Genomic DNA, 21,918 nt, shown 5'->3' on the forward strand with positions numbered 1-21,918 from the left:
ACAATGGCTGGTCCAGATATAATCCAACACAGGATATAAGTCTCCAGGTTTTACGGCTCGTAACATCAGGAGGCTGCATAACAACTTGAGCCCCGAGGTAGAGAACTCGTTTCCGCAAGGGTAACTGGCTCAATTTATCAAGTTTTCAGAATATGGAAATTGACTGTACCTTTCTAGGATGCGCGAATGTCAGTCACACCATATTCAGTAGACTGGATTAGCAATTTTAAGGTATCCCACCGTCAACCTTGGCCTGAAGTCGTAGTATCATAGCGTCGGAAACTTGAAGGGTGTTGATGATCAGGAACTTACATCATTTCAATGCTGATTGTTGAGCACCCAGTATGCGCGATACTTATTCGCTTTGGGATCCAGACTTCACGGCGTCTGTCACGACATAGTTTGCATTTTGCCAGTTTTGCCGCTCAGCCGCAAGGTTGACTCGAGCGATAGACACATCTCGGAATGATGACAGGGAGGCCGATCATATTTCAACACTGATCAATCAACGGCTTGATTACGTAAAATTGTGTACGAAGCTCCCTGCAGGTCTCCGATACCATCGCACTGAGCGCCGGGCCAAGTATAGTTCACTTTAGCCGTTCATAAGTGTATCTGGCCAGCCCCCATTCCCATTGTGCTTAGCCCGAGTCACTGCAGCCCAGGTATCTTAGGACGTCTGCACTCCGGTATGTAACTCGGACACCCCTAGCCTATTGAGGTGATCATGAGATCCGAAAAACCGTGGGAGTGAGTTGTCTCGGCACGGCCGCTGACGGAAGCGGCATCTCGGCAGTGAGTGCTTACTGCGTGTGTGGGACCTTGGCTTACAACTCTCCAGAATATATCATGCCAGGCAATGCACGCGTACTGTCTGTCCCCTTCCGCCCTCCAGTCCACCCAGGCGTATTTCCGAGGCTTCAGCCCCTGGCTCGTGATCCCCTTCGACGGTTCACCATCCATCCGTGACATACCATGGAGAAAGCGGATACTCCGAGCGACCTGCCCCCGAAGTCAGAGACGGAGCTCAAGCAAGACAAGTCTTGGAGAAATGAGAAGCAGGTTCTCCCCGAGAACAGGCTTGGTATCGTCTTTTTTGGTTTGATGGCTTCCGTTTTCCTGTCCGCACTGGACCAGGTGTGTTGCGTGTATTTTTGCTGGTAAAAGCTATTTAGCTCAACAAATTCCAGACCATTGTCTCGACTGCATTGCCAACTATCGTCGAGAAGATAGGTGGAGGTAAAGACTACGGTTGGGTTGGAAGGTAGATCCGGCGTCTCCTCCCGCTACTCCGCTGCTAAGCGTCGTACAGTGCCTATTTGCTAGCCGCAGCTGCACTGTCCACAATTTACGGGAAACTATCGGATATTCTAGGTACACCACATATTTCCGCATTCTACTTATTCTTACGACCTTTCCACAGGTCGAAAGCCAGTCCTTTTTGGCTCCATCCTTATTTTTCTGGTGAGTGCATTTCCTCTTATTGCGTGCTGAAGGCTCAATCCCTCTCAGATTGGCTCAGCACTTTGCGGTGCCGCTCAGAATATGACATGGCTTGTCGTATGTAGAGCTGTGCAAGGTATTGGAGGCGGCGGTATCATGCAACTTGTTCAAATCACGATATCGGACATCGTATCACTGGAAGAGTAAGTCCGATCGCGAAGATCTACTGCCTTGAGCTAAGAGGCGTTCAGTCGAGGAAAATACGCCGGTCTTCTCGGTGCTACATGGGGTGTTGCTAGGTAAATTAAGATCTGCCTCAGCTGTAGAGGTGATCACTGATATCACTATTCCAGTGTCATTGGACCACTACTGGGCGGAGTTCGCGCTCGTTTATCAATCCTGATGCGCATGGTGGCTGACCATTTGTGTAGGTATTTGCTGAACATGTCTCGTGGAGATGGTTTGTTATGTGCCTTTTTCTGTTGTGAATCTGGTGCTGACTACTCATTCTAGGTGTTTCTTCATTAATCTGTGCGTTATCTCCATCTATATACTGTGCTTGTTCTGACGTCGGATAGCCCCACTGGAGGACTTGCGTTCGCTGTTCTTTACATGTTCTTGAACCTCAATCCGCATCAGGGCAAGACCTTCCGAGAACATATTAGTGTCTTCGATTTCGCGGGTCTCGCCCTCATTATGGGTGGCGTTGTTTGTCTCCTGATTGGCTTCAACTTCAGCGAGACATCCTGTGAGTTTGGATACCATTTCCGGTACGCATGCTTACACCGGTTCTGAAGGGAGCTCGGCGGCAACTATTGCACCTCTGGTCATTGGATTTGTACTGCTGATACTCGCTGCTGTGAACGAATTATTTACATCGCGGTCACCGATTGTACCGCCGCGTCTTTTCAAAGTAAGTTTACTCGCACCCGCTATGTGACCGCAGATGATTGATGGCAAATCACAGGTACGAACGACCGGGTTTATTCTGATATCCGTCTTCCTCCACGCAATTGGGTTCTTCAGCGGGACATTCTACTTGCCTGTTTACTATCAAGTTCTCGGGGCCTCTGCTACCATGTCTGGCGTCAAGTATGTGAGGACATGCTAACATCACGCAAAACTTACTTACATTCATCATCAAGGATGCTACCTTATTCCCTTGGCTCAGCTATCATCTCAGTTTTTTCGGGTCAAGTTGTAGCGCGTACCGGTAGCTGGCGACCGCTCATGTGGTTTGGTTGGGCCCTATTCACCCTTGGATTTGGTCTTATGACTATGCTGAGCGATACCTCTTCGACGTAGGTCCTTTTTCGGAAGTTGGCCACAGAGAATGCCTCTTAACTCGACTCTTTCTCGTATAGTGCTATCAAGGAAGTGTATCCGTTGATTGCCGCACTAGGATTTGGCTGTCTTTTCCAGGTTTGTCATCTCAGTTACGCCGGGTCATATAGGTTATCGACTGAGTCTACCAAAGGTGCCTCTCATCGGCCTCCAGGCAGCAATGCCCTTAAAAGACATGGCAACTAGCACATCGACATTCGGTTTCCTCAGGTATGTGTATCTTAATGGAGTGTCATTTGTCCTCATTGATGTTGCATAGATTACTAGGAGGATCCATTGGTGTTACTATAAGCGACGCCATTCTCTCTGGAGTACGTGGTATAATACTAACAGATTGGTCGATACTCATATGTCACAATAGATACTCGAAACGAAAGTCAAGGATATTCCTGACTTGACTATTAACACTTCCGCGGCCAACTTGAACCAAATTGTTCCGCAGATCCAGTATATTCCTGTAAGCAGCCAATGTGCTGTGCCGATTCTGTATTGGCTGATATCTGAAACAGAATGTTGCCCAACGCGTTGCCCTCATGAAAGCATACTGCCAGGCAATCAGTACAATCTGGGTCGTAATCACACCAATCGTTGGATGTGGATTCATACTGGGTATGTCATTGGGGGCGTTTGCCTTGGCGAGCCCCGAGCTGATTTGACTATCCATAGTGCTCTTCCTGAAGGCATACACTCTGAAACGTAATGTGATCAGGAGTGGTGCTCAGCCTGGGGCCGACATTGAAGCTGGCCAGGCTACGCAGGCCGCAACTGAAAATCTTTCAGACTTACCCGTCAATCCATCTGCTGGGGATGATCAGGTTGATGGTGATGTCGCAGAGAAATCACGGTCGTCAATATCAAAGGAAGATGCCAGGACGAGTGATGCCACCTATGATGAGAACGGACTGACTTCACAGTTGCCAGCGGGGGTGAATCACGAACTAATAGCATAACGATGACCATGAAACGGGATATATAGGGTGGAATTTGCATACCATTGAAACTGCAGGAATCTGCGGGGAGACGCCATTTATGCTGCGCACGACATGCGTACTGATATAGAAGTGTGGTGTAGAAGACGGCTACTTATATCAGCCTTCGATCTATTATAACATCTATTTTTTCCTATCCCCCATTGATGCAGCACCAAGGTCCACCACACTTGTTTTCCTAAGGCCCGCTGACGAGACATGGTATGTACTTTACCTGCTGTGAGATATTTTTTGGATTGCCCACGGAGACATGGATCCGCGGAGGTGTATCGAAGAGAGTTGATACGAGATCGCCGAGTTGTCGGATGTAGTTGCTGCAAGGCTCTTGTATAAGACTGCCAAGCATGCTCAGCACTGGTCTGGATGAGGAAGCTGGCAGCCTGTCGGATTGATACGTCCACCGACACCGGAGGTCGGGCGCAACGGACCCGTGCCGTGCAGTCGAGCATGACCCGGTGGGCGTTCCCCGCCGCCTGCGGCGAAGGGCCGACAGGAGAAAATAAGCTGGCGACGCTCGACTCGGACCCAAGATCCAATTGTTGCAATGTCGGTAGCCAGGTACACATGCTACTTGAATTGGGTCGATCTTGTTGCTTGGCTGCCTGGCCTACGCTACGCTGCTATCTAGGAAGTGATCCAAGACAGGCTATATGAGTGACCGAAACCAGGATTTGGGGAACCTTGTGCAGGAAAGGATCCGAGCGCAGAAGAGCCGCGCCGGCCAGCTGCTGCCAATGGGGAGCGTCTGAGAGACACAAGCGGTGCTCGGGGCACGCAAACGGACTGCGGGACTGGGTCGCGACAGCGCATGCATTGATAGATGGGTCGCAGGAGGCTCGTGGAGGAGGAGAACAAGGAAGGGAGGCGAGGTTACTCTGGCTGAGACTGGAGAGCTGGGGGCAGTGATTGCCGCACGTGCTGGAGCCTGAAGACAAGTGCCAACCCAAGTTGCTCCTCCACTGCTTCCCCCCTCCCCACGCTCCTGCGACTCGTCCGTCCTCCGTTCCTCACGTCGTCTCCAATCCCTCTCATGCCATCAGAACACCCCCTCCCGCCCGCTCACGACCTACAACCCCAAGAACAACCCCAGGGCCAGATCAAGTTATGCTCTGCGTGTCACTGCCCGCTTTCTGCCGACTCTCCAAACACGCCCTTCCTCCTCCACGATTCTGTTGACTCTAGCGACACCAGCATCGTTTGCGGGCCATGTCGTGCCCGCTTCCTGCCTCCGTCGGGTTTATACGCCGACATGGAGCGAGAGCTGCTGCGTCGTGCGGCTTCCCTGCAAGACGACCGCAACGAGGCTTCCGCCTTGCACCAGGACACACTCAATCATGCGATACGCTCTGCCCATCCGTCTTGCCCTGACGCAGATGCAAATATGGATATCCCGTCCCACCCCCCGCCGTCCGCCACGTCCGACCCTATCGTGTTGCTCGCCCTCCCGGCCGCGCAAGCGCCTTCTTTTGTATCATCAGGACGTCCCCTCGTACCGCCAATTGACACCAAGTCGCTCATCCGGTCACAAGTGAGTCGGACGTCCCATCCTACCCAAACTCTGGCCAGCTCGCTGGCGTCAGCATCGCGCAATAAGTCCCGAGCCAAAGCGCCCGAAGATACTTATCCAGACCCCCTTCTCGACATTACTCATTTGCGAGTGCGCTCGCAGGGACATCATTGCCTCTATCCTGGCGCTACTTTTAAGGGTACTCAGAAGAGTGGGAGGAATAGCTATGATGTCAACGTCACCATTGTGGTCGGTATCGTCGTTGCTTACCTATTTGCGCTGTAGACTAATCTCAGCGTAGGATGTCGACTTTTCGTCTTCACATCTATGTGGATACCTTCGCATCCGTGGACTCACAGACGATTGGCCGGAGCTCACCACGTATTTCGACGCGCAGATCATTGGCAGTCGTTATGGGTTTTTGACACAGAACTGGGGCGCCAGTGAGCAGGAGGATATGGTGCATTGGGCCCGCTTTCCTGCTTTCCGACATGTCAAACCCGAGTTGAAAAGGCCAAATTTGACGATGAACGATGCGAATCGGGGGGCAGTGTTTATGAGGTGGAAGGAGAAGTTTCTGGTTCCTGATCATCGTGTTCAGGATATCAATGGTGCGAGCTTTGCAGGTGTGTTGAATCGCCGGTGGTCTTTGGTGGCCCGGTGTATTTCTCTGTTGATGTGATACCCACAAACTGACTGATACTCACTGTGATAGGTTTCTATTATGTTTGTGTGGATTTCAACCCTCAACAGTCGGCGTGTACGCAGCCACTCGCCTCACCCGAGACGCTGGCACAACCTTCTTCCCCACAAGCAGCCATCAAACCTGAGCTCAGTCCCCGCGCTCGCCGGACTTCGACAACCCAGGGTACTAGACAGATGTCCCTTGCGCAATCTCGTGGATTCCCTGCCGTTCCTGTTGCGACGATGAGTGGTTTCTATTATCACCAGAACTCGGAGCCGTGAGTGCACATTTTGTTGAGTTGACCATTGAACCCTCTTGACCGCTTGTCGATACAGGTACCAACAACTGTCTCTGGTTCATGTGCCCGAGCACACAACGTCGTGCTTTGAATTCAGATAAAGGATGTAGTGAACGAGGGAAACGTCCCGTTGAAAAGCTGTTCTGGCTGCTGTCACAGACGGCCCCGCTATTTTCCTATCCTGATCTAGCATTTATCGGCACTTCTCCTGTCTTGTACGTATTCGTGTTACCCCGCCACCCCTCATATATCCGGACATACCTCATCCCACGCTACCGGTTACCTTGTCTCTGTGTCCACCCCGCTACGCATTGTCATGAGTCTGTACGAGTCTGTGCCATGTCTATAACCCTCATAATTGCTGTACAATTTGGTTGCTACACTTGGGCGGTGTGCGCGTTATCTCCTGCGGGAGACAGCATTCAGCCATGGCGGGAGCGAGCCCGGCTATAGCCGAGGGTGATAATAACGGTTACAGCGAGATCTCGACGCCGGGCCTTGGGCCTTCTCCTCTCTCTCGCCTTTCCCTTCGTCCTCAGGTCCTCGTCCGTCTCGACCATGTCCGCGCACACTGCCCACTCAGCATCCTCCAACAACAACGTCGTTGGTGTGCACTATCGTGTCGGCAAGAAGATCGGCGAGGGCTCGTTCGGGGTCATCTTCGAAGGTAGCTCACCATTACGCTCAGCGTTCTAATGCTGCCATGATAGCACATTGAACAATGGTTCCACCTTGCTGCAACAGGCTCCAACCTGCTGAACTCGCAGACTGTCGCCATCAAGTTTGTACGCGCTGCCCTTCCGCCTGTCCGCAGTGATATGCTGACGCTAGCTGCGTGCGCAGGAACCGAGGAAAGCAGAGGCCCCACAGCTTCGCGATGAGTGTCGGTCGTATCGGATACTGGCCGGATGCCGTTAGTACTACTATCCACTAGAATATTATGTATTTGATTGACATCTGCACGAGCACAGCGGGTATACCCCAAATTTATCACTTCGGGCAGGAGGGGTTGCACAACATTCTTGTCATTGACCTACTAGGCCCTAGTCTTGAGGACCTCTTCGACATGTGTGGTAGAAAGTTCTCCATCAAAACTGTTTGCATGGCCGCGCGGCAGATGGTATGTGTATCTAGCTCTAGCAGCGTGGCGTGTCCCTCAGCCACACTATTTGTACAGCTTGCGCGAGTGCAAATAATACACGAGAAGAATCTCATTTATCGCGATATCAAGCCGGACAACTTTCTCATTGGGCGACCTGGCACCAAGGCAGCTAACGGTGAGCCGACTAGTCCATGATGTACACGCAGTATTGAACTATGGTATCTACTTCACTGCAGTGGTCCATGTAGTTGACTTCGGTATGGCAAAGCAGTATCGGGATCCAAAGACCAAACAACACATTCCGTACCGAGAGCATAAGAGTCTCAGTGGCACTGCTCGGTATATGAGCATCAACACGCATTTAGGGCGAGGTATGTCGTACATTATTAGGCCGTAGGCGGCATTCTTACTCACATCATACTCTATAGAACAATCTCGACGGGATGATCTTGAGTCACTTGGGCATGTTTTCATGTATTTTCTGAGAGGTAGTCTCCCATGGCAAGGTCTCAAGGCTGCGACCAACAAACAGAAGTACGAGAAGATTGGTGAGAAGAAGCAGACCACACCTATTAAGGAGCTGTGTGATGGTTTCCCGGGTTGGTAATCATCTCTCTAGGCTGTGCTTTCGTTCATGCTGCTTTGACAGAGGAGTTTGGTATCTACCTCAACTATGTCCGCAAACTCGGCTTCGAGGAAACGCCCGATTACGATTTCCTACGCGAACTTTTTGCGAAGGTCATGAAGAACAATAATGACGTCGACGACGGAGTGTACGACTGGAATCTCCTTAATGGTGAGTCTTTTCGGAGATATACGACAAACGTGCGGCTTATCTGTTGACGTGTGTCAGGTGGAAAGGGTTGGGAAGTGTCCCTGGTGGGTTTTCCCCCGAACATGAGGCGACAATGTGGTAGTAATAGCTTTTTAGGGTCAGAACCAGATCCTCTCGCAGATCCAGAACACAGCGGGACCAGGTCCCGGCTCTCCGCACGATCGCCGCAGAGATATGGACCGGCAAGCCCGCGAGGATCGACGGCGCGCATCACAGGCCGGTGCTGCTGGAGTCGTCCCCCCTTCACCTGCGCTCGTGCGACATGGCTCCAAGCAGCGCGCAGTGCCAGGAGCCCATCCACCTGGAGGCATAAACGCCCCTGGTCAGATAACACCTATGTCATCTGCGGCTGCGCATATGGACGTTCCAATCGGAACTATGCAGCGGCGGATGAGCCAGCAGCTGAGCGCGCAACATCCTTATGCAAACCCTGGCCACGAATCGTACATTCGTGAGCAAACGTTGGAGGAATACTCTGCCACGCAGCAGCAGTATGGACGTGCATCGCCAATGGTTTCCTCTGTGGGTGCAGCGCCACCCGCTCTGAGCAACGTTCGTGCTCAGGGAGGCGAGGTCGGGGTGGCAAATGACAGTGGATATCATGGTCAAGGGGAAGCCGAGCCACCGAAGAACACTCTTTGGAAGATCCTAACGTGTCGGTGTGGTTGAGTCATTGACCGGGTCTCTTCTGTCCTCTCATTTTCTCTTGGATACTTGTCGCTCACTCTCGTTCCTTGCTATTCTCGTCCAACATATACCTGCTTGCAAACTCATCGCTATCTTGTCTACGGGCTGCTCTCCTCCCATTGGATCACAGTCTATAATAGTTTTCTAATATGTGCATTTTGTCTTTGGGGTCCCATATGTGGACGATAGCTCTACAGTTCAATCGCATACATCGTACGGTCCGTGCAGTAAACGATTAATCGTATCGGAAGCAGAGGCGTTACAAGGAAGAGTTTTATTCTACAGTCTGTCTCCGGCGCTCGCCGCAAACCTACTATCAGCGGCCCTAATCTGCAACTTTTTGAAAGTTTGCCTTCCCCTGAAACAACGGCCGGCCGGAATGTCTCGGAATTTGCATCGTTCGAAAGCTAAGGTGCGCATTAGTGTCTGTCGATTTTAGAGGCCCTGTAGGCGTAAAGAGCAACGAGACCGAATGGAAACAAGCGTCGCAACTAATCTGCAACTTTTCTCCGCGGTCAGTCACGGATTTCGTCACGATGCCGAACTTGCCTGAGCCACCGTGCCGTAGTGCCGAATCTCAACGCGAGCCATCCGTGGCTGGGTCTGTCTCATGCCGGAACCGGCAGGAGACGGACTTCAGATCCAGGCTAAGATGCAGTGGCGTGTGTCACACTCGAGCATCTCTCACTTGGTTTCGAGTATTGAAGATGTATTCAGCCCCCTTATATGCTCGGAGAATATACTCCAAGGGTCTTATGTATGTAGTATATCTTCTCTGTATGGTCTTCCTCGAGCACACACAGAAGGAGAATGTCTATATCAGTTGAAAATTTCGCATTCTTTGATTTTTCAGTCTTTCTATTCGAACTAGACAGCTAATAAAAATCATATCCATACTCGCAAAAATCACGAGTATACAAAACAAAAATCCCAGAATTTCCGGAGGAGTGGACGCGTCAGAAATCGAGTAGTTGCATATTAGCTGCGATTGCAGATTAGGGCCACTGATGGTATATGAGTTCCGTGGTCTGAAGAGCTGAAGGGTATGAACCTTCATGTAACAGATTGAATAATCACATACATAAAGCACCATGAGCCTGGGGGGTAATACATACTGCTAAATCTACATGCCATTCATAATTCCAGATACACAAGATTTTACATGAGTTATTCTCGTGAAGCAGGCGCTAGTCTAACGGCGCAGCTGGTTTTGCTTGTCGCCTTCGTCACGGTAATTCTCGTCCCAGCAATCTGATCGTGGGTATAGTACTCGGTTTTCGAGGAACTTCAAACATGGAATTCAAAATCACGTCAAGGAGATTTGAGTGGGAGCGTACCTTGGCTACACTGCGCTCCAGTCGTGTGGGGTGTAGTCTCTTCGCTAGGTCTCGTCCTTAGAGTCGGTCTCATCATAGGCTTGCTTGGGTCTGCGCAATCCATGACGAAGGGGTGACGAGCCGTCACCAGCATGACTTTCTGAAGGACGGTAGCTATGATGACCGCTTATACTGGTACTATGGAGGTCTCTCTGGTGCCCATCGTTGTGCCACGCCGAGTTCGGAGTGCTCTCTCGTTGACCATCGTCATCAAGACTATGGTCGGGTCCATTTTGAGAGTAGAAGAACATTGGTCTACGATGGTGATTTAATAGGCCTCCAGATGGCATTCCTCTGCTAGATGCCACATCATGTGTCTGAGGCGACATCCAAGAGGTAAAATTCCTGTAAGGTACCTCAGGCCCAGGGCCCTATAGACGATTATTGAATTTTTTTTTCAGTAATGATAGGTGCAAAATCATATACAGACCCGTACTATTGTGGGACCTGATGGGTTCAAGCCAACTGGAGCACCATTAAGCACAAGCTGTGTCGAAAATTGAGGTACAACATTGAAGTTCCGATTGTGCACATTGGGAACAAATGAATGTGTCCCTTGCGCTTGCGATATCGTGGCAAAATGAGAAGTGAGATGTTCGAGAGCCCGAGCACCTGCGGCATTTGTCATCAGCTCATCTGCAACAGACAATCCACCGGACATGTGAAATGAACCATGGTTATTGCTTGTACTCGTTGAACTCTGGGGTATATATTCACGAGCCTGTGAGCGCCCAGGTTCGTCGTGAAGATACATGAGTGCATCGGCCGATTCGTTTTTATCCAATGCTTGCTTGATGTGACTCATTGTCTCCGCTTGCTGGAAATGTGCGATTTTAAGGGCCTGCTTCAATTCATCAATTTGTCTGTGCGCTCCAATGAGCTGTTGCGCCATGTCATGTTTTTCCCTCTCGAGACGTTTGACCTGCGTTGCAAGAAGGTTGCATTGGGTTTGTTGATGTGAACCTTTTGTGGGTCGTATCTGATAATCCACTTCGGTTTCATGACCCACATACTGGTCGTCATCCTGGTCGTCATCCTTGTTCTTAAACCTTCCTACATCAGCAGGCATTCTACCAGACTGCTCAGCCTGAAGCGCTCGATGAGGTCTCGGAGGGGAAGACGTATATGAAGAAGCCTCAGTGTGTGGGGCGGGATCGACATGCGGAGATGGCAAGATGTCAGGTGGTGACACAGCGCGAGCTGGAATGCTACTCTGCGGAATGACAGAACTGGACTGCAAGATCCAGGGTTTGGTGCTGACTGTGCGAACAGCATGCAGTGATTCTACGCGAGCAAGTTTATAGGCACCAGAAGAGTTTGCTTGCTTCACCCTTGCTTCATGCGCAGGGAAGTCCTGTACTCGAATGCCGGGTGGTTTTCCAGAACATCCTTTGAGCCGATTGGAATTAGTGGAAGGCGCCTTATCTAGAGCTGCTCGTTGTTGGACTGGACGCTTTCGGTGGGAAATTCTATTTGAGGGATATGAGAACCGCCGCGCTACTTGCGAAGGTGTCTTGATTGTGGGCGGGGGTATGGTCGAGTCCTTCAATTCTTTGCGCACAGAATACGAGTTTGGACTTTTGTCATCGGAAGGAATCGACGGTCGACGACTCTTGTTTTGTAAGTTCTTTATTGAAAAGTTGACGTGAGCAGCAATAGTATCTGTGGCAACCTCATAAGTGTTTGAACCCAATCTGTGGCTTGCGTCGGAGGTCTTATAATTGCGATCTACCGCGTTAGACAATGCATTTGCAAGACTCGGTGCATAGTCGTCTGTAACGGGATCATCACCGTCTTGCTTACGAGTCAAGTCAGGCTACGTGATACATTAACAGGCAGCATATATCGCTCAAGAGATTACATACCTCCTCATCATGCCCTGCTGACTTGGGTAGGTATTCTACACTTGTCTTCACCTTTTTCTTGGGATCCTCATTGACAACAGAATGGGGGCGCTTCAAAGGAAGTGGAAACACGTTCGAGGGCACCGGTGGAAGGAGTATATGATCAAATCTCATAGTTTTGCCAGGCCGAGAATGAATAATGAGTGGTGCAGACTGGATCCCCACTTCCTCAATTGAAGGCGAGAGCACTCTTTTGTCGCCGGGTTTGAACCTTGTCGATAAGGCTTCCTCTTCCGACGTAGACTCAAGCTCGTCAATTTCCGTAAGAGGACTCGAGGGATAGTCGAGCGCGTACGTATTGGGTTCGCTTTCATTCGGAGGAAATATATCAAATGGAAAGGTGTCCTGAGCTGTGCTCGCAGGGGCGTCTGATTTATCAAGGTCAGGCTGCACTTGTCCCGTTTCCTGCACCGGAACCGGCATCACGCCATGAGTGGAGCCCGAATCCCTACGACGCTCATCATCCGCCTGAATAGCGCCCAAGGCACTTTCTTCAGTCATATCCTTATCAAGCAATTTCATGCGCACCTCAGTCTCCTCTACATCATACCAACCATGTTGTGTGTTCGCTGACACTGGTCTGCATCGTCGATACCTCTGTGCCATTAGCACCAGCCGATCCTTCATACACAGATTCCCCGAGGAAATCGCTTGCACATTATCACGGACGAGGCCTTTGCGACTATCGACATGTAGCCGATGCCAGCTGGTGTGGATATCCTCCATGTGCTGCACAACGAGGGCTTCAGCAGCATGTATGCCAATTGCTAGAATGTGCTCAAAGCACTTCGAACCATGGCAGAAGGAGCAGTACAGAAGACTATCTGCAGGAACTTCGTGTCCATGCGCACCATGACCCCTACAGGAACGCGCTATGCCCGACTGAAGAAAACACCGAGTAGCGACTCAGCAAAAATGTACACATAAGCGCGCTGGAAAACGATCACCTTCCTACTATTCGCTATGCGCAAATTATACAGAATACAAGCCGCCGAAAATATCATGGGATGATGATCCGAAGTCAAGTCGCTAGATGTAAATTAATAGAGGATCTCCAGAAGTGCAGGCTATACAAACCTTGTGAAAGTCAGCTCCTCTTTGAGGTTCCCATATTGCTCGGGGTTAATGTCTAACAGTAGGCGAACCGCCTTATTTCGATCCTGGAGAAGTATTCGCATAGGATTGCATTGAACAGGCTCCATCTCTCTGCAGGCGCATGAACGGCCCTCAACATAACACATTGGGCATATCAGTAAACCATCACCATGGCCAACATGTTTGTCTTCAGGCCCTGCAAAACACTTTTGACACTCAAAAAAACTCTGGAAAATATCGCAGCCGCAGAAGTCGCAAGCAAGGGTGCAAGATACAATATTCTTTCCCCTGCCCTTTCTGCTCCATGAAGGCGAAGGGGGGCGCATTACTAAGCGAGTGTCGCGGGAGGAAATATTCCAGCCTGCACAGTCTTCATCTGAAAAGACGTGGGGAAGATGTGTGTGGTTCTCGACATATTCTGCGAAGAGGACTTCGTCAAACAGAGGGAGGAGAGAACTCAGTATTTTGGCGGAGGTCGATTGTTCGCCAGCTGTTTGCTCATTGGAAGGCCCCGAGTCGGAAGTACTTGTACAGTCCAAAGTCCTATATGTTGTTGATAGCATGATACAGGGATAACATAGGATAACATTCACCGTGCTCACCTTCTTCTACGCGGTCCTTTACGAGATAACATTTTCAAATCATCTGTGAAGTAAAGAAGAGAGCGATACAAGATCGATTTAACACGGTAAAGTTCTGAGCGACCAACGCTATTATACCTAGCGATCAAAATCCGTGTGAACAGAAAGAGTCTAAACACATACCGTTGGTAAATGGGCAGTTCGTGATGAAGTGCTAGTGCTATTCCCTTGACGGTCATCCTCGACCACGATAACTTCATCGTTAACCCTCCATGATTTACGACTTGATGACAGCATCTAGGCGGTACCAGCACCAAATCTCCGAACCTCTGTTCGGCAATATACACATCAAATGGTGCGTCGGCAAACTCCTGGACGCTGCTGACGTGTGTTTCCCAATCGAGCTCCTGGCCCAACTCACGTTGAAAGTAGTCGGAGACGTCCTGCGCAGCATCAGAGGCAGTCATAAACCAGAATGATGAGCCGCCATTCTCGGTGTAGCACATGAGGTTTTGTCCTGAAGAGCCACATAGATCCTTATGACAGGGAGTATAGGTATCACCAATGCCAAGATAGCACATAAGCGACTCGACACTTTCCTGCCAGTGGATCAGTGCATTTGTGTTAAGCGGTCGAGAATACGACACGCGACGTACTGATGCAGGAAGGTGTCTAAAAAGGTCCCCAGGACTTAGTGGAAGTAGTTTTCGGGGCAGAAGGCTCTCGGTATCCAACCATTTCTTCCATTGTGGAGGACATACCATGTCTTTTCCGTAAGGCCGCTCGGTTTCTGAGGCGGGCCGTCACGCGTCAGGTTCGACCATAGAAATAGACCATGTAAGATACGCATACCATTGACAGTCGTAAAGGACGGTAGACTGCGGCACTGTTTTAAAAAGTCGGCAAGTTGGACGTCCTTGTCGGTTCGATCATGGAGATTACGTATAGATATAGCTAGAGGGCCCGCCTCAGTATCCATTAGATATGGCAAAGCGATGGCTCACTGTCAGACCCGTGATGGTCCAGCAGCCATTCGGGACTAAAGAGGTTAGTGGACCAATTTACACTCTCCTGCCATCCCTCGATTATGAGGGGGGTTCCATGCATCTCGTGCTCCTCCAAAGCGCGTTGCATGTTATCGGCTCCATCTAGCACAGATACTCGAGGGACCTGTTTGAAGCGTTTACCGTTTTGGAGCAGCATGTTCAGTGTCCAGTCTTTCGTCGTAAACGAGAGTGTGCCTTTGAGGGATGTGGTTTGTGGCGCGCACTGGGATTCCGCTACTCCACTGGGAGCTGTGGGTCTGTCCGATTGTGCGTCGCTCTGTCTAGAGATCGGGAGGCTGTCTGGAGAAAATAGAGGCGTACTGCCTACAGGTCTTTGCGGCCTTGGTTTGCGAGGAACACCGACTGGAGCGGGAGCCTGGCCCCACTCAGGATGCTCCTTCAGGAGAGCCTTTCGCCGCCGCTCCATGACGCACCCGTACGAACAACTAGCAGGTAACCAGGAGGATATAAAGGACCCAGATTACAGGCCTATGTGAGCTGCCGCGGCAGAGTGGGACGGGGGTGACTCGGATGTCGTCAGGGTAGGGGTGTACGATGATGTAGTCAGTAGTATCCTGATAGTTCTTGCGTTCTAATACTATGGTCCGCCCCAGATTGACAGTTGCGCGCTCGTGAAGGGAGTTCCCAGTGACCCATTCAACAAATGAACGCTGGTTAATTGATGATTATGCTAACGATGACATGGCTCGCCGCTCAGTGCACGATCGCAAACACACCTCTGTTGCCAAGTGGTGACCGACGTCGACGCGCTCGGTAACGCGGCCGTGACGGCAGACGATCAGCAGCCTCTAACGTCCTGCTCTCTTTCTCTTCCTCTTTCTTTCAAGCTGCAGCTGCGCGCTTCTGACATTGCGGTTCCCATGTGAGCTTTGGCTGCGCTAGTCATATTCGTACATCTCCGGTGCTGTCTGCATCGACTCGGAGTCCAGAGCCCTACTACGTGATCTGCTTCCTCGCAATATCAGTTTTATCCCGGATTACTGTCCCAAGACTGCGCGTACAGGATCCCTGTCTCATCGAAGTCCAGCTTGATATTTGAAAGAGCCACCGGCTATGGACTCAACGACAAGCCAGGAGCTCGATTTCTGGGAGTTCGTCAATTGCGCCCGCTGTCATCTTTCCTTCATTTCAGACACTGGGGCCCCTCAAGTACCCTTCTGGCTCACTGAATGCGGACATGTTATCTGTAATAATCACCTTAGTCAGTGCTTTTCAGATTATGCCCAATGTAAACAACGATGGTGATACCCTTCCTGATGCGCATTTTTACTTGCAGACGCGAACCAGAGCTGCGCTCAGTGTAACGCACAAGGGATTCAGTTGATGCCTTTACAACTCGAAGTGCGAATCTATTGAGTTTGATTGACCGCCTTTTGTGACCGCTGTGCTCAATTTAAAGATGGAAGCACCAATGTCAGAATGGTTCCGATCAGTTCCGCTTGCGTTGGACGCAGTTGCCTATGCTACTAGGGCAAGAAATTCCGTTTTCTCTCTTGCATCTCTTAAGCACTTATATTTGCATTCAGTTTCAGATGGAAACCATGGCGGCATTAGTGCGGCACTATAAGAATAAATATGCAAGACAGCGCGAGCTTCTGGATCGCCTCAAGAATGAGTACAGGATACAGAAAGCGTAATTTGCTCCATTTCTGTTGTGATTTTTCTGATGTGCATAGCATCTGCCACGCAGAAATCTTCAGAACCTGCAGTCAGAAAATAACCAATTGCGTCAAGACCTTGGTTATGGCCAAACGACGCCTTCAGAAATTCCAGATAGGAACGGGAAGCGCAGAATGCTAGATGGTCACCGGTATGCTTCATTCACAACACAAACTTTCTTACATGTGTGCTTGATGGATGCATAGGCATTCAAACGGTACACTAACCAGCTCTAGTCCTCGTACGGTCGTGACGCCAATTGGGCCTAATCGACTGACCTTGCCGCCGGACCATCAACAACCTACTTTTGCATCCAATCACGCGTCCCATAGACATGGCGACGACTATGCTCCTATGCGGACTATCCGAGAAAAGGTTGATATCGAGAACGGGCCTCCACAAAGAGATAGGCCGGGGTCTAGTCGGTTTGCACAGTACGTGTCCTACATTAATATCCGCTGAGAGACATTAGCAAAATCGATAATCCAGAGAGTATGCATATATACCTCCTCCATCCACGCAGAGTCATGTCGTTCCGCAGCTCGCTCTTTCTCATGCACAGGCTGCTCCGGCGCGACATGCGCTAGCACGTCAAGCGTTGGTTCAAGGAGGTTCGTCGTTGCGCGCGCAAATGACCATGCCACCACCACCACATCCAACTGATCGCATTTCTCAAACTCAAAACTTCAATTCACAGACCACCATATCTGCAGCTGGCGATTATAACAACTTACAACATCGGGGTCAGGGTGCTACTAGTCGGTCTGAGATGCCTCCACCTCCCACGCCCCGAGCACAGGCAAATGGGGTCCATCAACGTAGTTCTTTCCAGCCCACGGGAATGCCTCGACCGGTGGCTTCGACGCCCAGTAGCTCGCGCCGCTTCGTGCCGCCGAGAGCGGGAACGAGTACTTCAGGGAATGGACATCTACAGCAAGAGGACTTGCTACCTGGGCGGCCACCACTTCCAACTCAGTCTGCGGACCCCTCGCGTTTCTTGGGACCTGAATCTGGCCGTGCCTTTTCTGTTCAGCATCATACTTCGAGCGCGGGATCAAGAGCGCCGTCAAGTGCTCGTCATGGTACTGCATCCTTGGCTGTGTCCGGGGGTCAACGTATGTCATTTGTGCCGGGTTCGTAGATTGTATTGTTATATTGCTTCTTTGTCCTCTATTACTGCTGTATACTGTACATACTCGTGTACTAAAGCATCTGCTTGTGCCAGTATAAATGTACTGAAGTATCCTGGGGGGTTTTTTTTTCGATCCGCGAGTATGATCAGGTGCAATCTCGATTTGAATTGAAAGTCAGACAGGGGCCCCCGGTGCGCGCGCTGCGCACCTCCGACAGGTGGCTACCGTGGCTACCACCACAACAAGGCTGTACTCTGCATTCCCCGAGCTCTAGCGCGGGTCGCTTCAATACCTACCCTTCTTGCTATCATCTCCTTGATTTCCTTCATGGCGTATCAAGACCCTTACTACGGCAACCAGCAGCCACTAGACGAGCCTTTCAATCCCTATGCTAATGACCAGCCTCACAGGTCGTACGACCAGGGAGGATTCAACTACGACAGTGGAGGATATAGCGGCGGATACAACGACGATCCGAATGCGGGTACGAAAGAGGAGAGAGAGAGGAGTGTTTTTGAGGCCGATGATGCAGCTTCACGGCCATTAGGTCCAAGGTCCGTCTGCGACGACCTTGTCGGTCTTCTCCTAAGCTTAGACATGCTTCCTGCCAGGACCTCTAGAAATCTGCGAAAGTGGCGGTATGATAATCAGGGTGGATTATGGACTAAAGGCGGTGGTCTTCGCGCCTGCGGGCGATTCTTCTGTTGCACTTTGATGATTGCAGTGTTCCTATTCATTAGCATTGTGCTTTCATTGGCTTTGGTACGTCCGCATCTTTATTGTCGCATACGTCTTCCCATTTTGTATACGTTAGTGGATAAGACCACCCAGTGTCCTTATTAGGGACCCTCAGCTCGTACAGAATAGCAGCGCTGTAGGTTCTTGTGAATGTTTTTATAATACGTTTTTGCTGAAGTGTTGACAGGTCACTATCTCAAATGACACTCTCGAGATCCTAATGGACCTCAATGCAACGTCAGTCAACTGAGCAGTACAATTCGGTACATCTGACGTCATTAACAGTGTCAACAACCCCAACTACTTCTCGGTTGATCTTGCTGACATCCAAGTTGATGTATGCCCCAACACTTCTCTTGTCGTGGTCTTTAATTAAATGTCGTCACAGCTCTTCTATCCTATCAATAATACCGCTCTTGGTGATGCGCAAGCGAAGAATATCGACTTCAGATCGAATACGCAGACCAATTTTACCCTCAATATCGCTTTGCAGTACAACTTCACCTCTGCACCTACTACTGATATTCTTGTTGACTTGGCGAAGAGATGTGGCATACTTCCTGGCGTAGCCTCGTCGGATATAACTCTCAATTATAAAGTATTGGTGCGTTTGCATCAATGTATGGTATAGTCCCAAGAATTGTAGAATGCTAAATCGGCCCTTCTCAGCTTGACATTAAAATTCTAGCTATCCCTATCAAGCCCACAGTCAGCAGCTCGGTCAGCTTTGCGTGCCCGCTAAGCTCTGCCGACATCGGGGTCGGTTTTTCCCCAGTCGCTGATAGCATTTTTGCTGACTCTGACGTGATGTAGGAGATGCTGCAGCAAGCGGGTATTAATGCAGACGATCTAGGCGACTTGTAATCACACCTTCAGATATGGGATCTACTATCGGACTTGTGGATTTTATCCACGGACTATACACTATAAACTATCGATATATGAGCCAGGAGCTCGATGTTTTGGATACTGCGGCTGCAGAATTTACTGAATTCCCAGCATGTCGGCATATGGACAATATATCCCATTACTCCTAGAAAACTTGAGTGTCATGCACAGGAACGGTAGGTGAACGAAGTGTTATGGGAAGTTAGTGAAGACAAAGTCGTCGTACTCCTCAGTCCACAGGGCCCTGCTGGATCACACGATCGACATCCCGTTCGTTCATCTCCATCTCCCGTAGAGTATTCCCAGACGCCCCTTCCAATTGTTTCTCCATTTCACTGCCGATGATGTCTGGTGCCTCACATGCGTATAAGCATTGTCCAATCATTGTCCTCCACTTGAGATGCCCGTCGACTTGGTCACACGAGAAGTTTTCGATGCCTTTGACCACCACTTGTTCGAGACCTGCTACAGACCAGCTCGCATTGGACAAACGCGATAAGACGGCGAGAATATAATCATTTGAGCCGTAGCCATTGACAAAACGGCCGGCAACGACACGACGGGCAGCCGTCCATGCTGCTTCGTCGACAGGGATAGGTGACCCAAAAATGAAGACGTCCTGGACCAGGTGAACAGTCTGTGACGGTAGGAGTGAGGCAAGGTGCTGTAGTGCCTCGAATATCACAATGGACCCGAGAGAATAGCCGACAAGTGTGATGGGGCGGTTACCAAGGACGCGTTGTGCAAGCAGTTTTCCCAGCACTTTCCCGGCTTTACTCGCTAGAGATTTTGCAGTCATCCAAGGATTATCTTGTCAGGCCCCAATTAGTATGCCTGATCAATCAACCAGCTTCGCGCGACCTACCAATAATTTGCATAAGCTTCAGCCATGCAGCAGGCGAGAGCGCCGCAAACAAACTGGCGAAGACAGTCCGTTTGATGATCTCTGCTCTCACATACTTCATTGTTTGCGCTTTGATTAGAACAGTGAGAGCATTGGATAGATCTTCCAAGGCCTTGACCTCCTGTCAACCCCAAAGATCAATTTATTTGCCAAGCATCATGATATGGCTCCAACAACATACCCACCGCAGGGCGAATGTATCGTCTCCGCCAAAAATGGACCACGGTGCAATGACATCCTCAGGATTGTCCAGCCAGCCGCTAACGCAGAGTCTAACCGCCAGTGTATTTCTGGGCCCACCAACTGGGACAATAGCTAGGTCGTTAACTTCTCTGAGGTATCGACTCACAGTATCGGCCGTTCTTTTCGACCCATACGCTCCGAACAGAGCGCCACAAACGACAGAGGAACTAGCAAGGCCACTTGCCAATAGCCCCGCTGCAGTGCCACCAACTCCAAGCCAGCCGAGGATAGTGGTGACGCCCGCGCCCACTAGCGGTGCTGCGAGCCCACCTGTGACCCCTATTAGCACACCGCCAGCGACTGCTCCAAAGCCTATGCCAATATTGCGGAGAGTTTTGGACTGTTCTGATGCCTCGCGCGTGGTATTGCCGGTCTTCCGCTGTGCTTCTTCCAGTGCATGCTTTGGATTCTTGAGAGTCGCTACGACTGCTTCCTCGTCTAAAACGCCAAACGATGACAGGAAAGCGCGTGTGTGGGCAGAGTACGTCTTGCTAGAGGTAACATTAAGGAAGAGGACCGTGTTGAGAAGTTTCTTCATGCGCTCCTTGTCAGGAAGCCTGGGGAGATCCACAGAAGATGTATCGGAGAGAGGTCCGAGCGTTGGAACTACGCCTGATCGCAATTGAGTGGTCATAGATATCAGTCATAAGTTATGGCGCGAAACGTACCTCCAGGTTCCCCACAGGCCAACCAGACATCTTTCAGCAGCTCCTGGCACCAATCACTCATAGATCGCACGAAAGAAGCCCTGATATTTTCCCTCCGTGCTTCCGAGAGTGCGGAGAGGTTATACTCAGCTAATGCATAAAGTTCTGCGGTATTCCGACGGGCTGCGAGACGACGCATAACATGCTGGAATACCGCAGCCCTCTCGTCGTCACTCAGATCCTTCGGGGGCGTAATTTGTGTGAGATCACCCATCCAGTATACAGGCAGGAGAAGCAGGTGGAGTGAAGAACATAGCTCGCACTGACATTCGGTGGAGTTCCCGCATCCAGGTGATCAGCGTCACAGAGCGGCTACGGCTCTGGGTAGTGTGCAATACGGAACGACGAAGGTTTAGTCACGTCCAGAAAAGCCGAGTAGCCGGATATACGCCATTGTCACTGCCTTTCTAATGAAATCGCTGAGCCAGAAATGCGAGAACAAGTCGAAGCGTTCATGCACAAGTAAAAAAAAATTTACTTGTCGCGCGCACTATGTCAGGGATACATTTTCTGCCTTTCGGAAATAGATGTCAATCTGTATGATAGCACAACAAGTTACAGCGTACTTTCCAGCCAATCTTTACCATACCGGACAGCCGAGGACGAGAGCTTGCGTTAGAATTCGGCGAGACGCCGAAGGAGAATAGACAGGGCTGGCTCGGACACGTGCGGGCTTTTCACCGCTCACCTCACATTCAGGCTGGTCAACGTCGGGCACGATAGCGAGGAGGCT

General features: G+C 50.5%; 7 protein-coding genes across 7 annotated transcripts; 5 read left to right on the forward strand and 2 right to left on the reverse strand.

Annotated features, from left to right (window-relative positions):
• Positions 1-975: 975 nt before the first annotated feature.
• On the forward strand, positions 976-3,737 carry FIBRA_04169 (uncharacterized protein; the record flags this gene model as incomplete). The annotated part of the gene is made up of 19 exons (XM_012325985.1): positions 976-1,137; positions 1,191-1,264; positions 1,313-1,374; positions 1,424-1,464; positions 1,513-1,646; positions 1,695-1,742; positions 1,797-1,821; positions 1,875-1,903; positions 1,957-1,974; positions 2,022-2,191; positions 2,241-2,356; positions 2,411-2,535; positions 2,589-2,744; positions 2,808-2,865; positions 2,921-2,997; positions 3,047-3,098; positions 3,149-3,244; positions 3,297-3,396; positions 3,454-3,737. The coding sequence occupies 19 exons, from the start codon at positions 976-978 to the stop codon at positions 3,735-3,737; spliced, it is 1,827 nt and encodes a 608-aa protein (XP_012181375.1).
• Positions 3,738-4,806: 1,069 nt separating this feature from the next.
• On the forward strand, positions 4,807-6,249 carry FIBRA_04170 (uncharacterized protein; the record flags this gene model as incomplete). Its single annotated transcript, XM_012325986.1, has 3 exons — positions 4,807-5,532; positions 5,585-5,909; positions 5,999-6,249. The coding sequence occupies 3 exons, from the start codon at positions 4,807-4,809 to the stop codon at positions 6,247-6,249; spliced, it is 1,302 nt and encodes a 433-aa protein (XP_012181376.1).
• A 575-nt stretch (positions 6,250-6,824) lies between these two features.
• Positions 6,825-8,872, forward strand: FIBRA_04171 (uncharacterized protein; the record flags this gene model as incomplete). The annotated part of the gene is made up of 10 exons (XM_012325987.1): positions 6,825-6,920; positions 6,977-7,051; positions 7,110-7,179; positions 7,238-7,386; positions 7,444-7,543; positions 7,605-7,739; positions 7,797-7,967; positions 8,018-8,164; positions 8,222-8,247; positions 8,300-8,872. 10 exons carry the CDS (start codon positions 6,825-6,827, stop codon positions 8,870-8,872), a joined length of 1,542 nt encoding a protein of 513 aa, XP_012181377.1.
• Positions 8,873-10,271: 1,399 nt separating this feature from the next.
• FIBRA_04172 (uncharacterized protein) lies at positions 10,272-15,319 on the reverse strand (the record flags this gene model as incomplete). Its single annotated transcript, XM_012325988.1, has 10 exons — positions 10,272-10,637; positions 10,697-12,082; positions 12,132-13,052; positions 13,118-13,199; positions 13,248-13,376; positions 13,868-13,975; positions 14,030-14,445; positions 14,503-14,636; positions 14,699-14,800; positions 14,851-15,319. The coding sequence occupies 10 exons, from the start codon at positions 15,317-15,319 to the stop codon at positions 10,272-10,274; spliced, it is 4,113 nt and encodes a 1,370-aa protein (XP_012181378.1).
• A 1,135-nt stretch (positions 15,320-16,454) lies between these two features.
• Positions 16,455-17,713, forward strand: FIBRA_04173 (uncharacterized protein; the record flags this gene model as incomplete). The annotated part of the gene is made up of 4 exons (XM_012325989.1): positions 16,455-16,546; positions 16,604-16,723; positions 16,779-17,006; positions 17,062-17,713. 4 exons carry the CDS (start codon positions 16,455-16,457, stop codon positions 17,711-17,713), a joined length of 1,092 nt encoding a protein of 363 aa, XP_012181379.1.
• Positions 17,714-18,032: 319 nt separating this feature from the next.
• On the forward strand, positions 18,033-19,307 carry FIBRA_04174 (uncharacterized protein; the record flags this gene model as incomplete). Its single annotated transcript, XM_012325990.1, has 7 exons — positions 18,033-18,467; positions 18,520-18,579; positions 18,631-18,680; positions 18,729-18,780; positions 18,832-19,047; positions 19,113-19,202; positions 19,257-19,307. 7 exons carry the CDS (start codon positions 18,033-18,035, stop codon positions 19,305-19,307), a joined length of 954 nt encoding a protein of 317 aa, XP_012181380.1.
• A 253-nt stretch (positions 19,308-19,560) lies between these two features.
• FIBRA_04175 (uncharacterized protein) lies at positions 19,561-21,399 on the reverse strand (the record flags this gene model as incomplete). Its single annotated transcript, XM_012325991.1, has 4 exons — positions 19,561-20,141; positions 20,197-20,356; positions 20,417-21,090; positions 21,147-21,399. The coding sequence occupies 4 exons, from the start codon at positions 21,397-21,399 to the stop codon at positions 19,561-19,563; spliced, it is 1,668 nt and encodes a 555-aa protein (XP_012181381.1).
• Between the last annotated feature and the right edge of the window lie 519 nt (positions 21,400-21,918).

This window comes from Fibroporia radiculosa (genome assembly GCF_000313525.1).
Source record: "Fibroporia radiculosa TFFH 294 genomic supercontigs, scaffold2693, whole genome shotgun sequence".
NCBI classification, from domain to species: domain Eukaryota; kingdom Fungi; phylum Basidiomycota; class Agaricomycetes; order Polyporales; family Fibroporiaceae; genus Fibroporia; species Fibroporia radiculosa.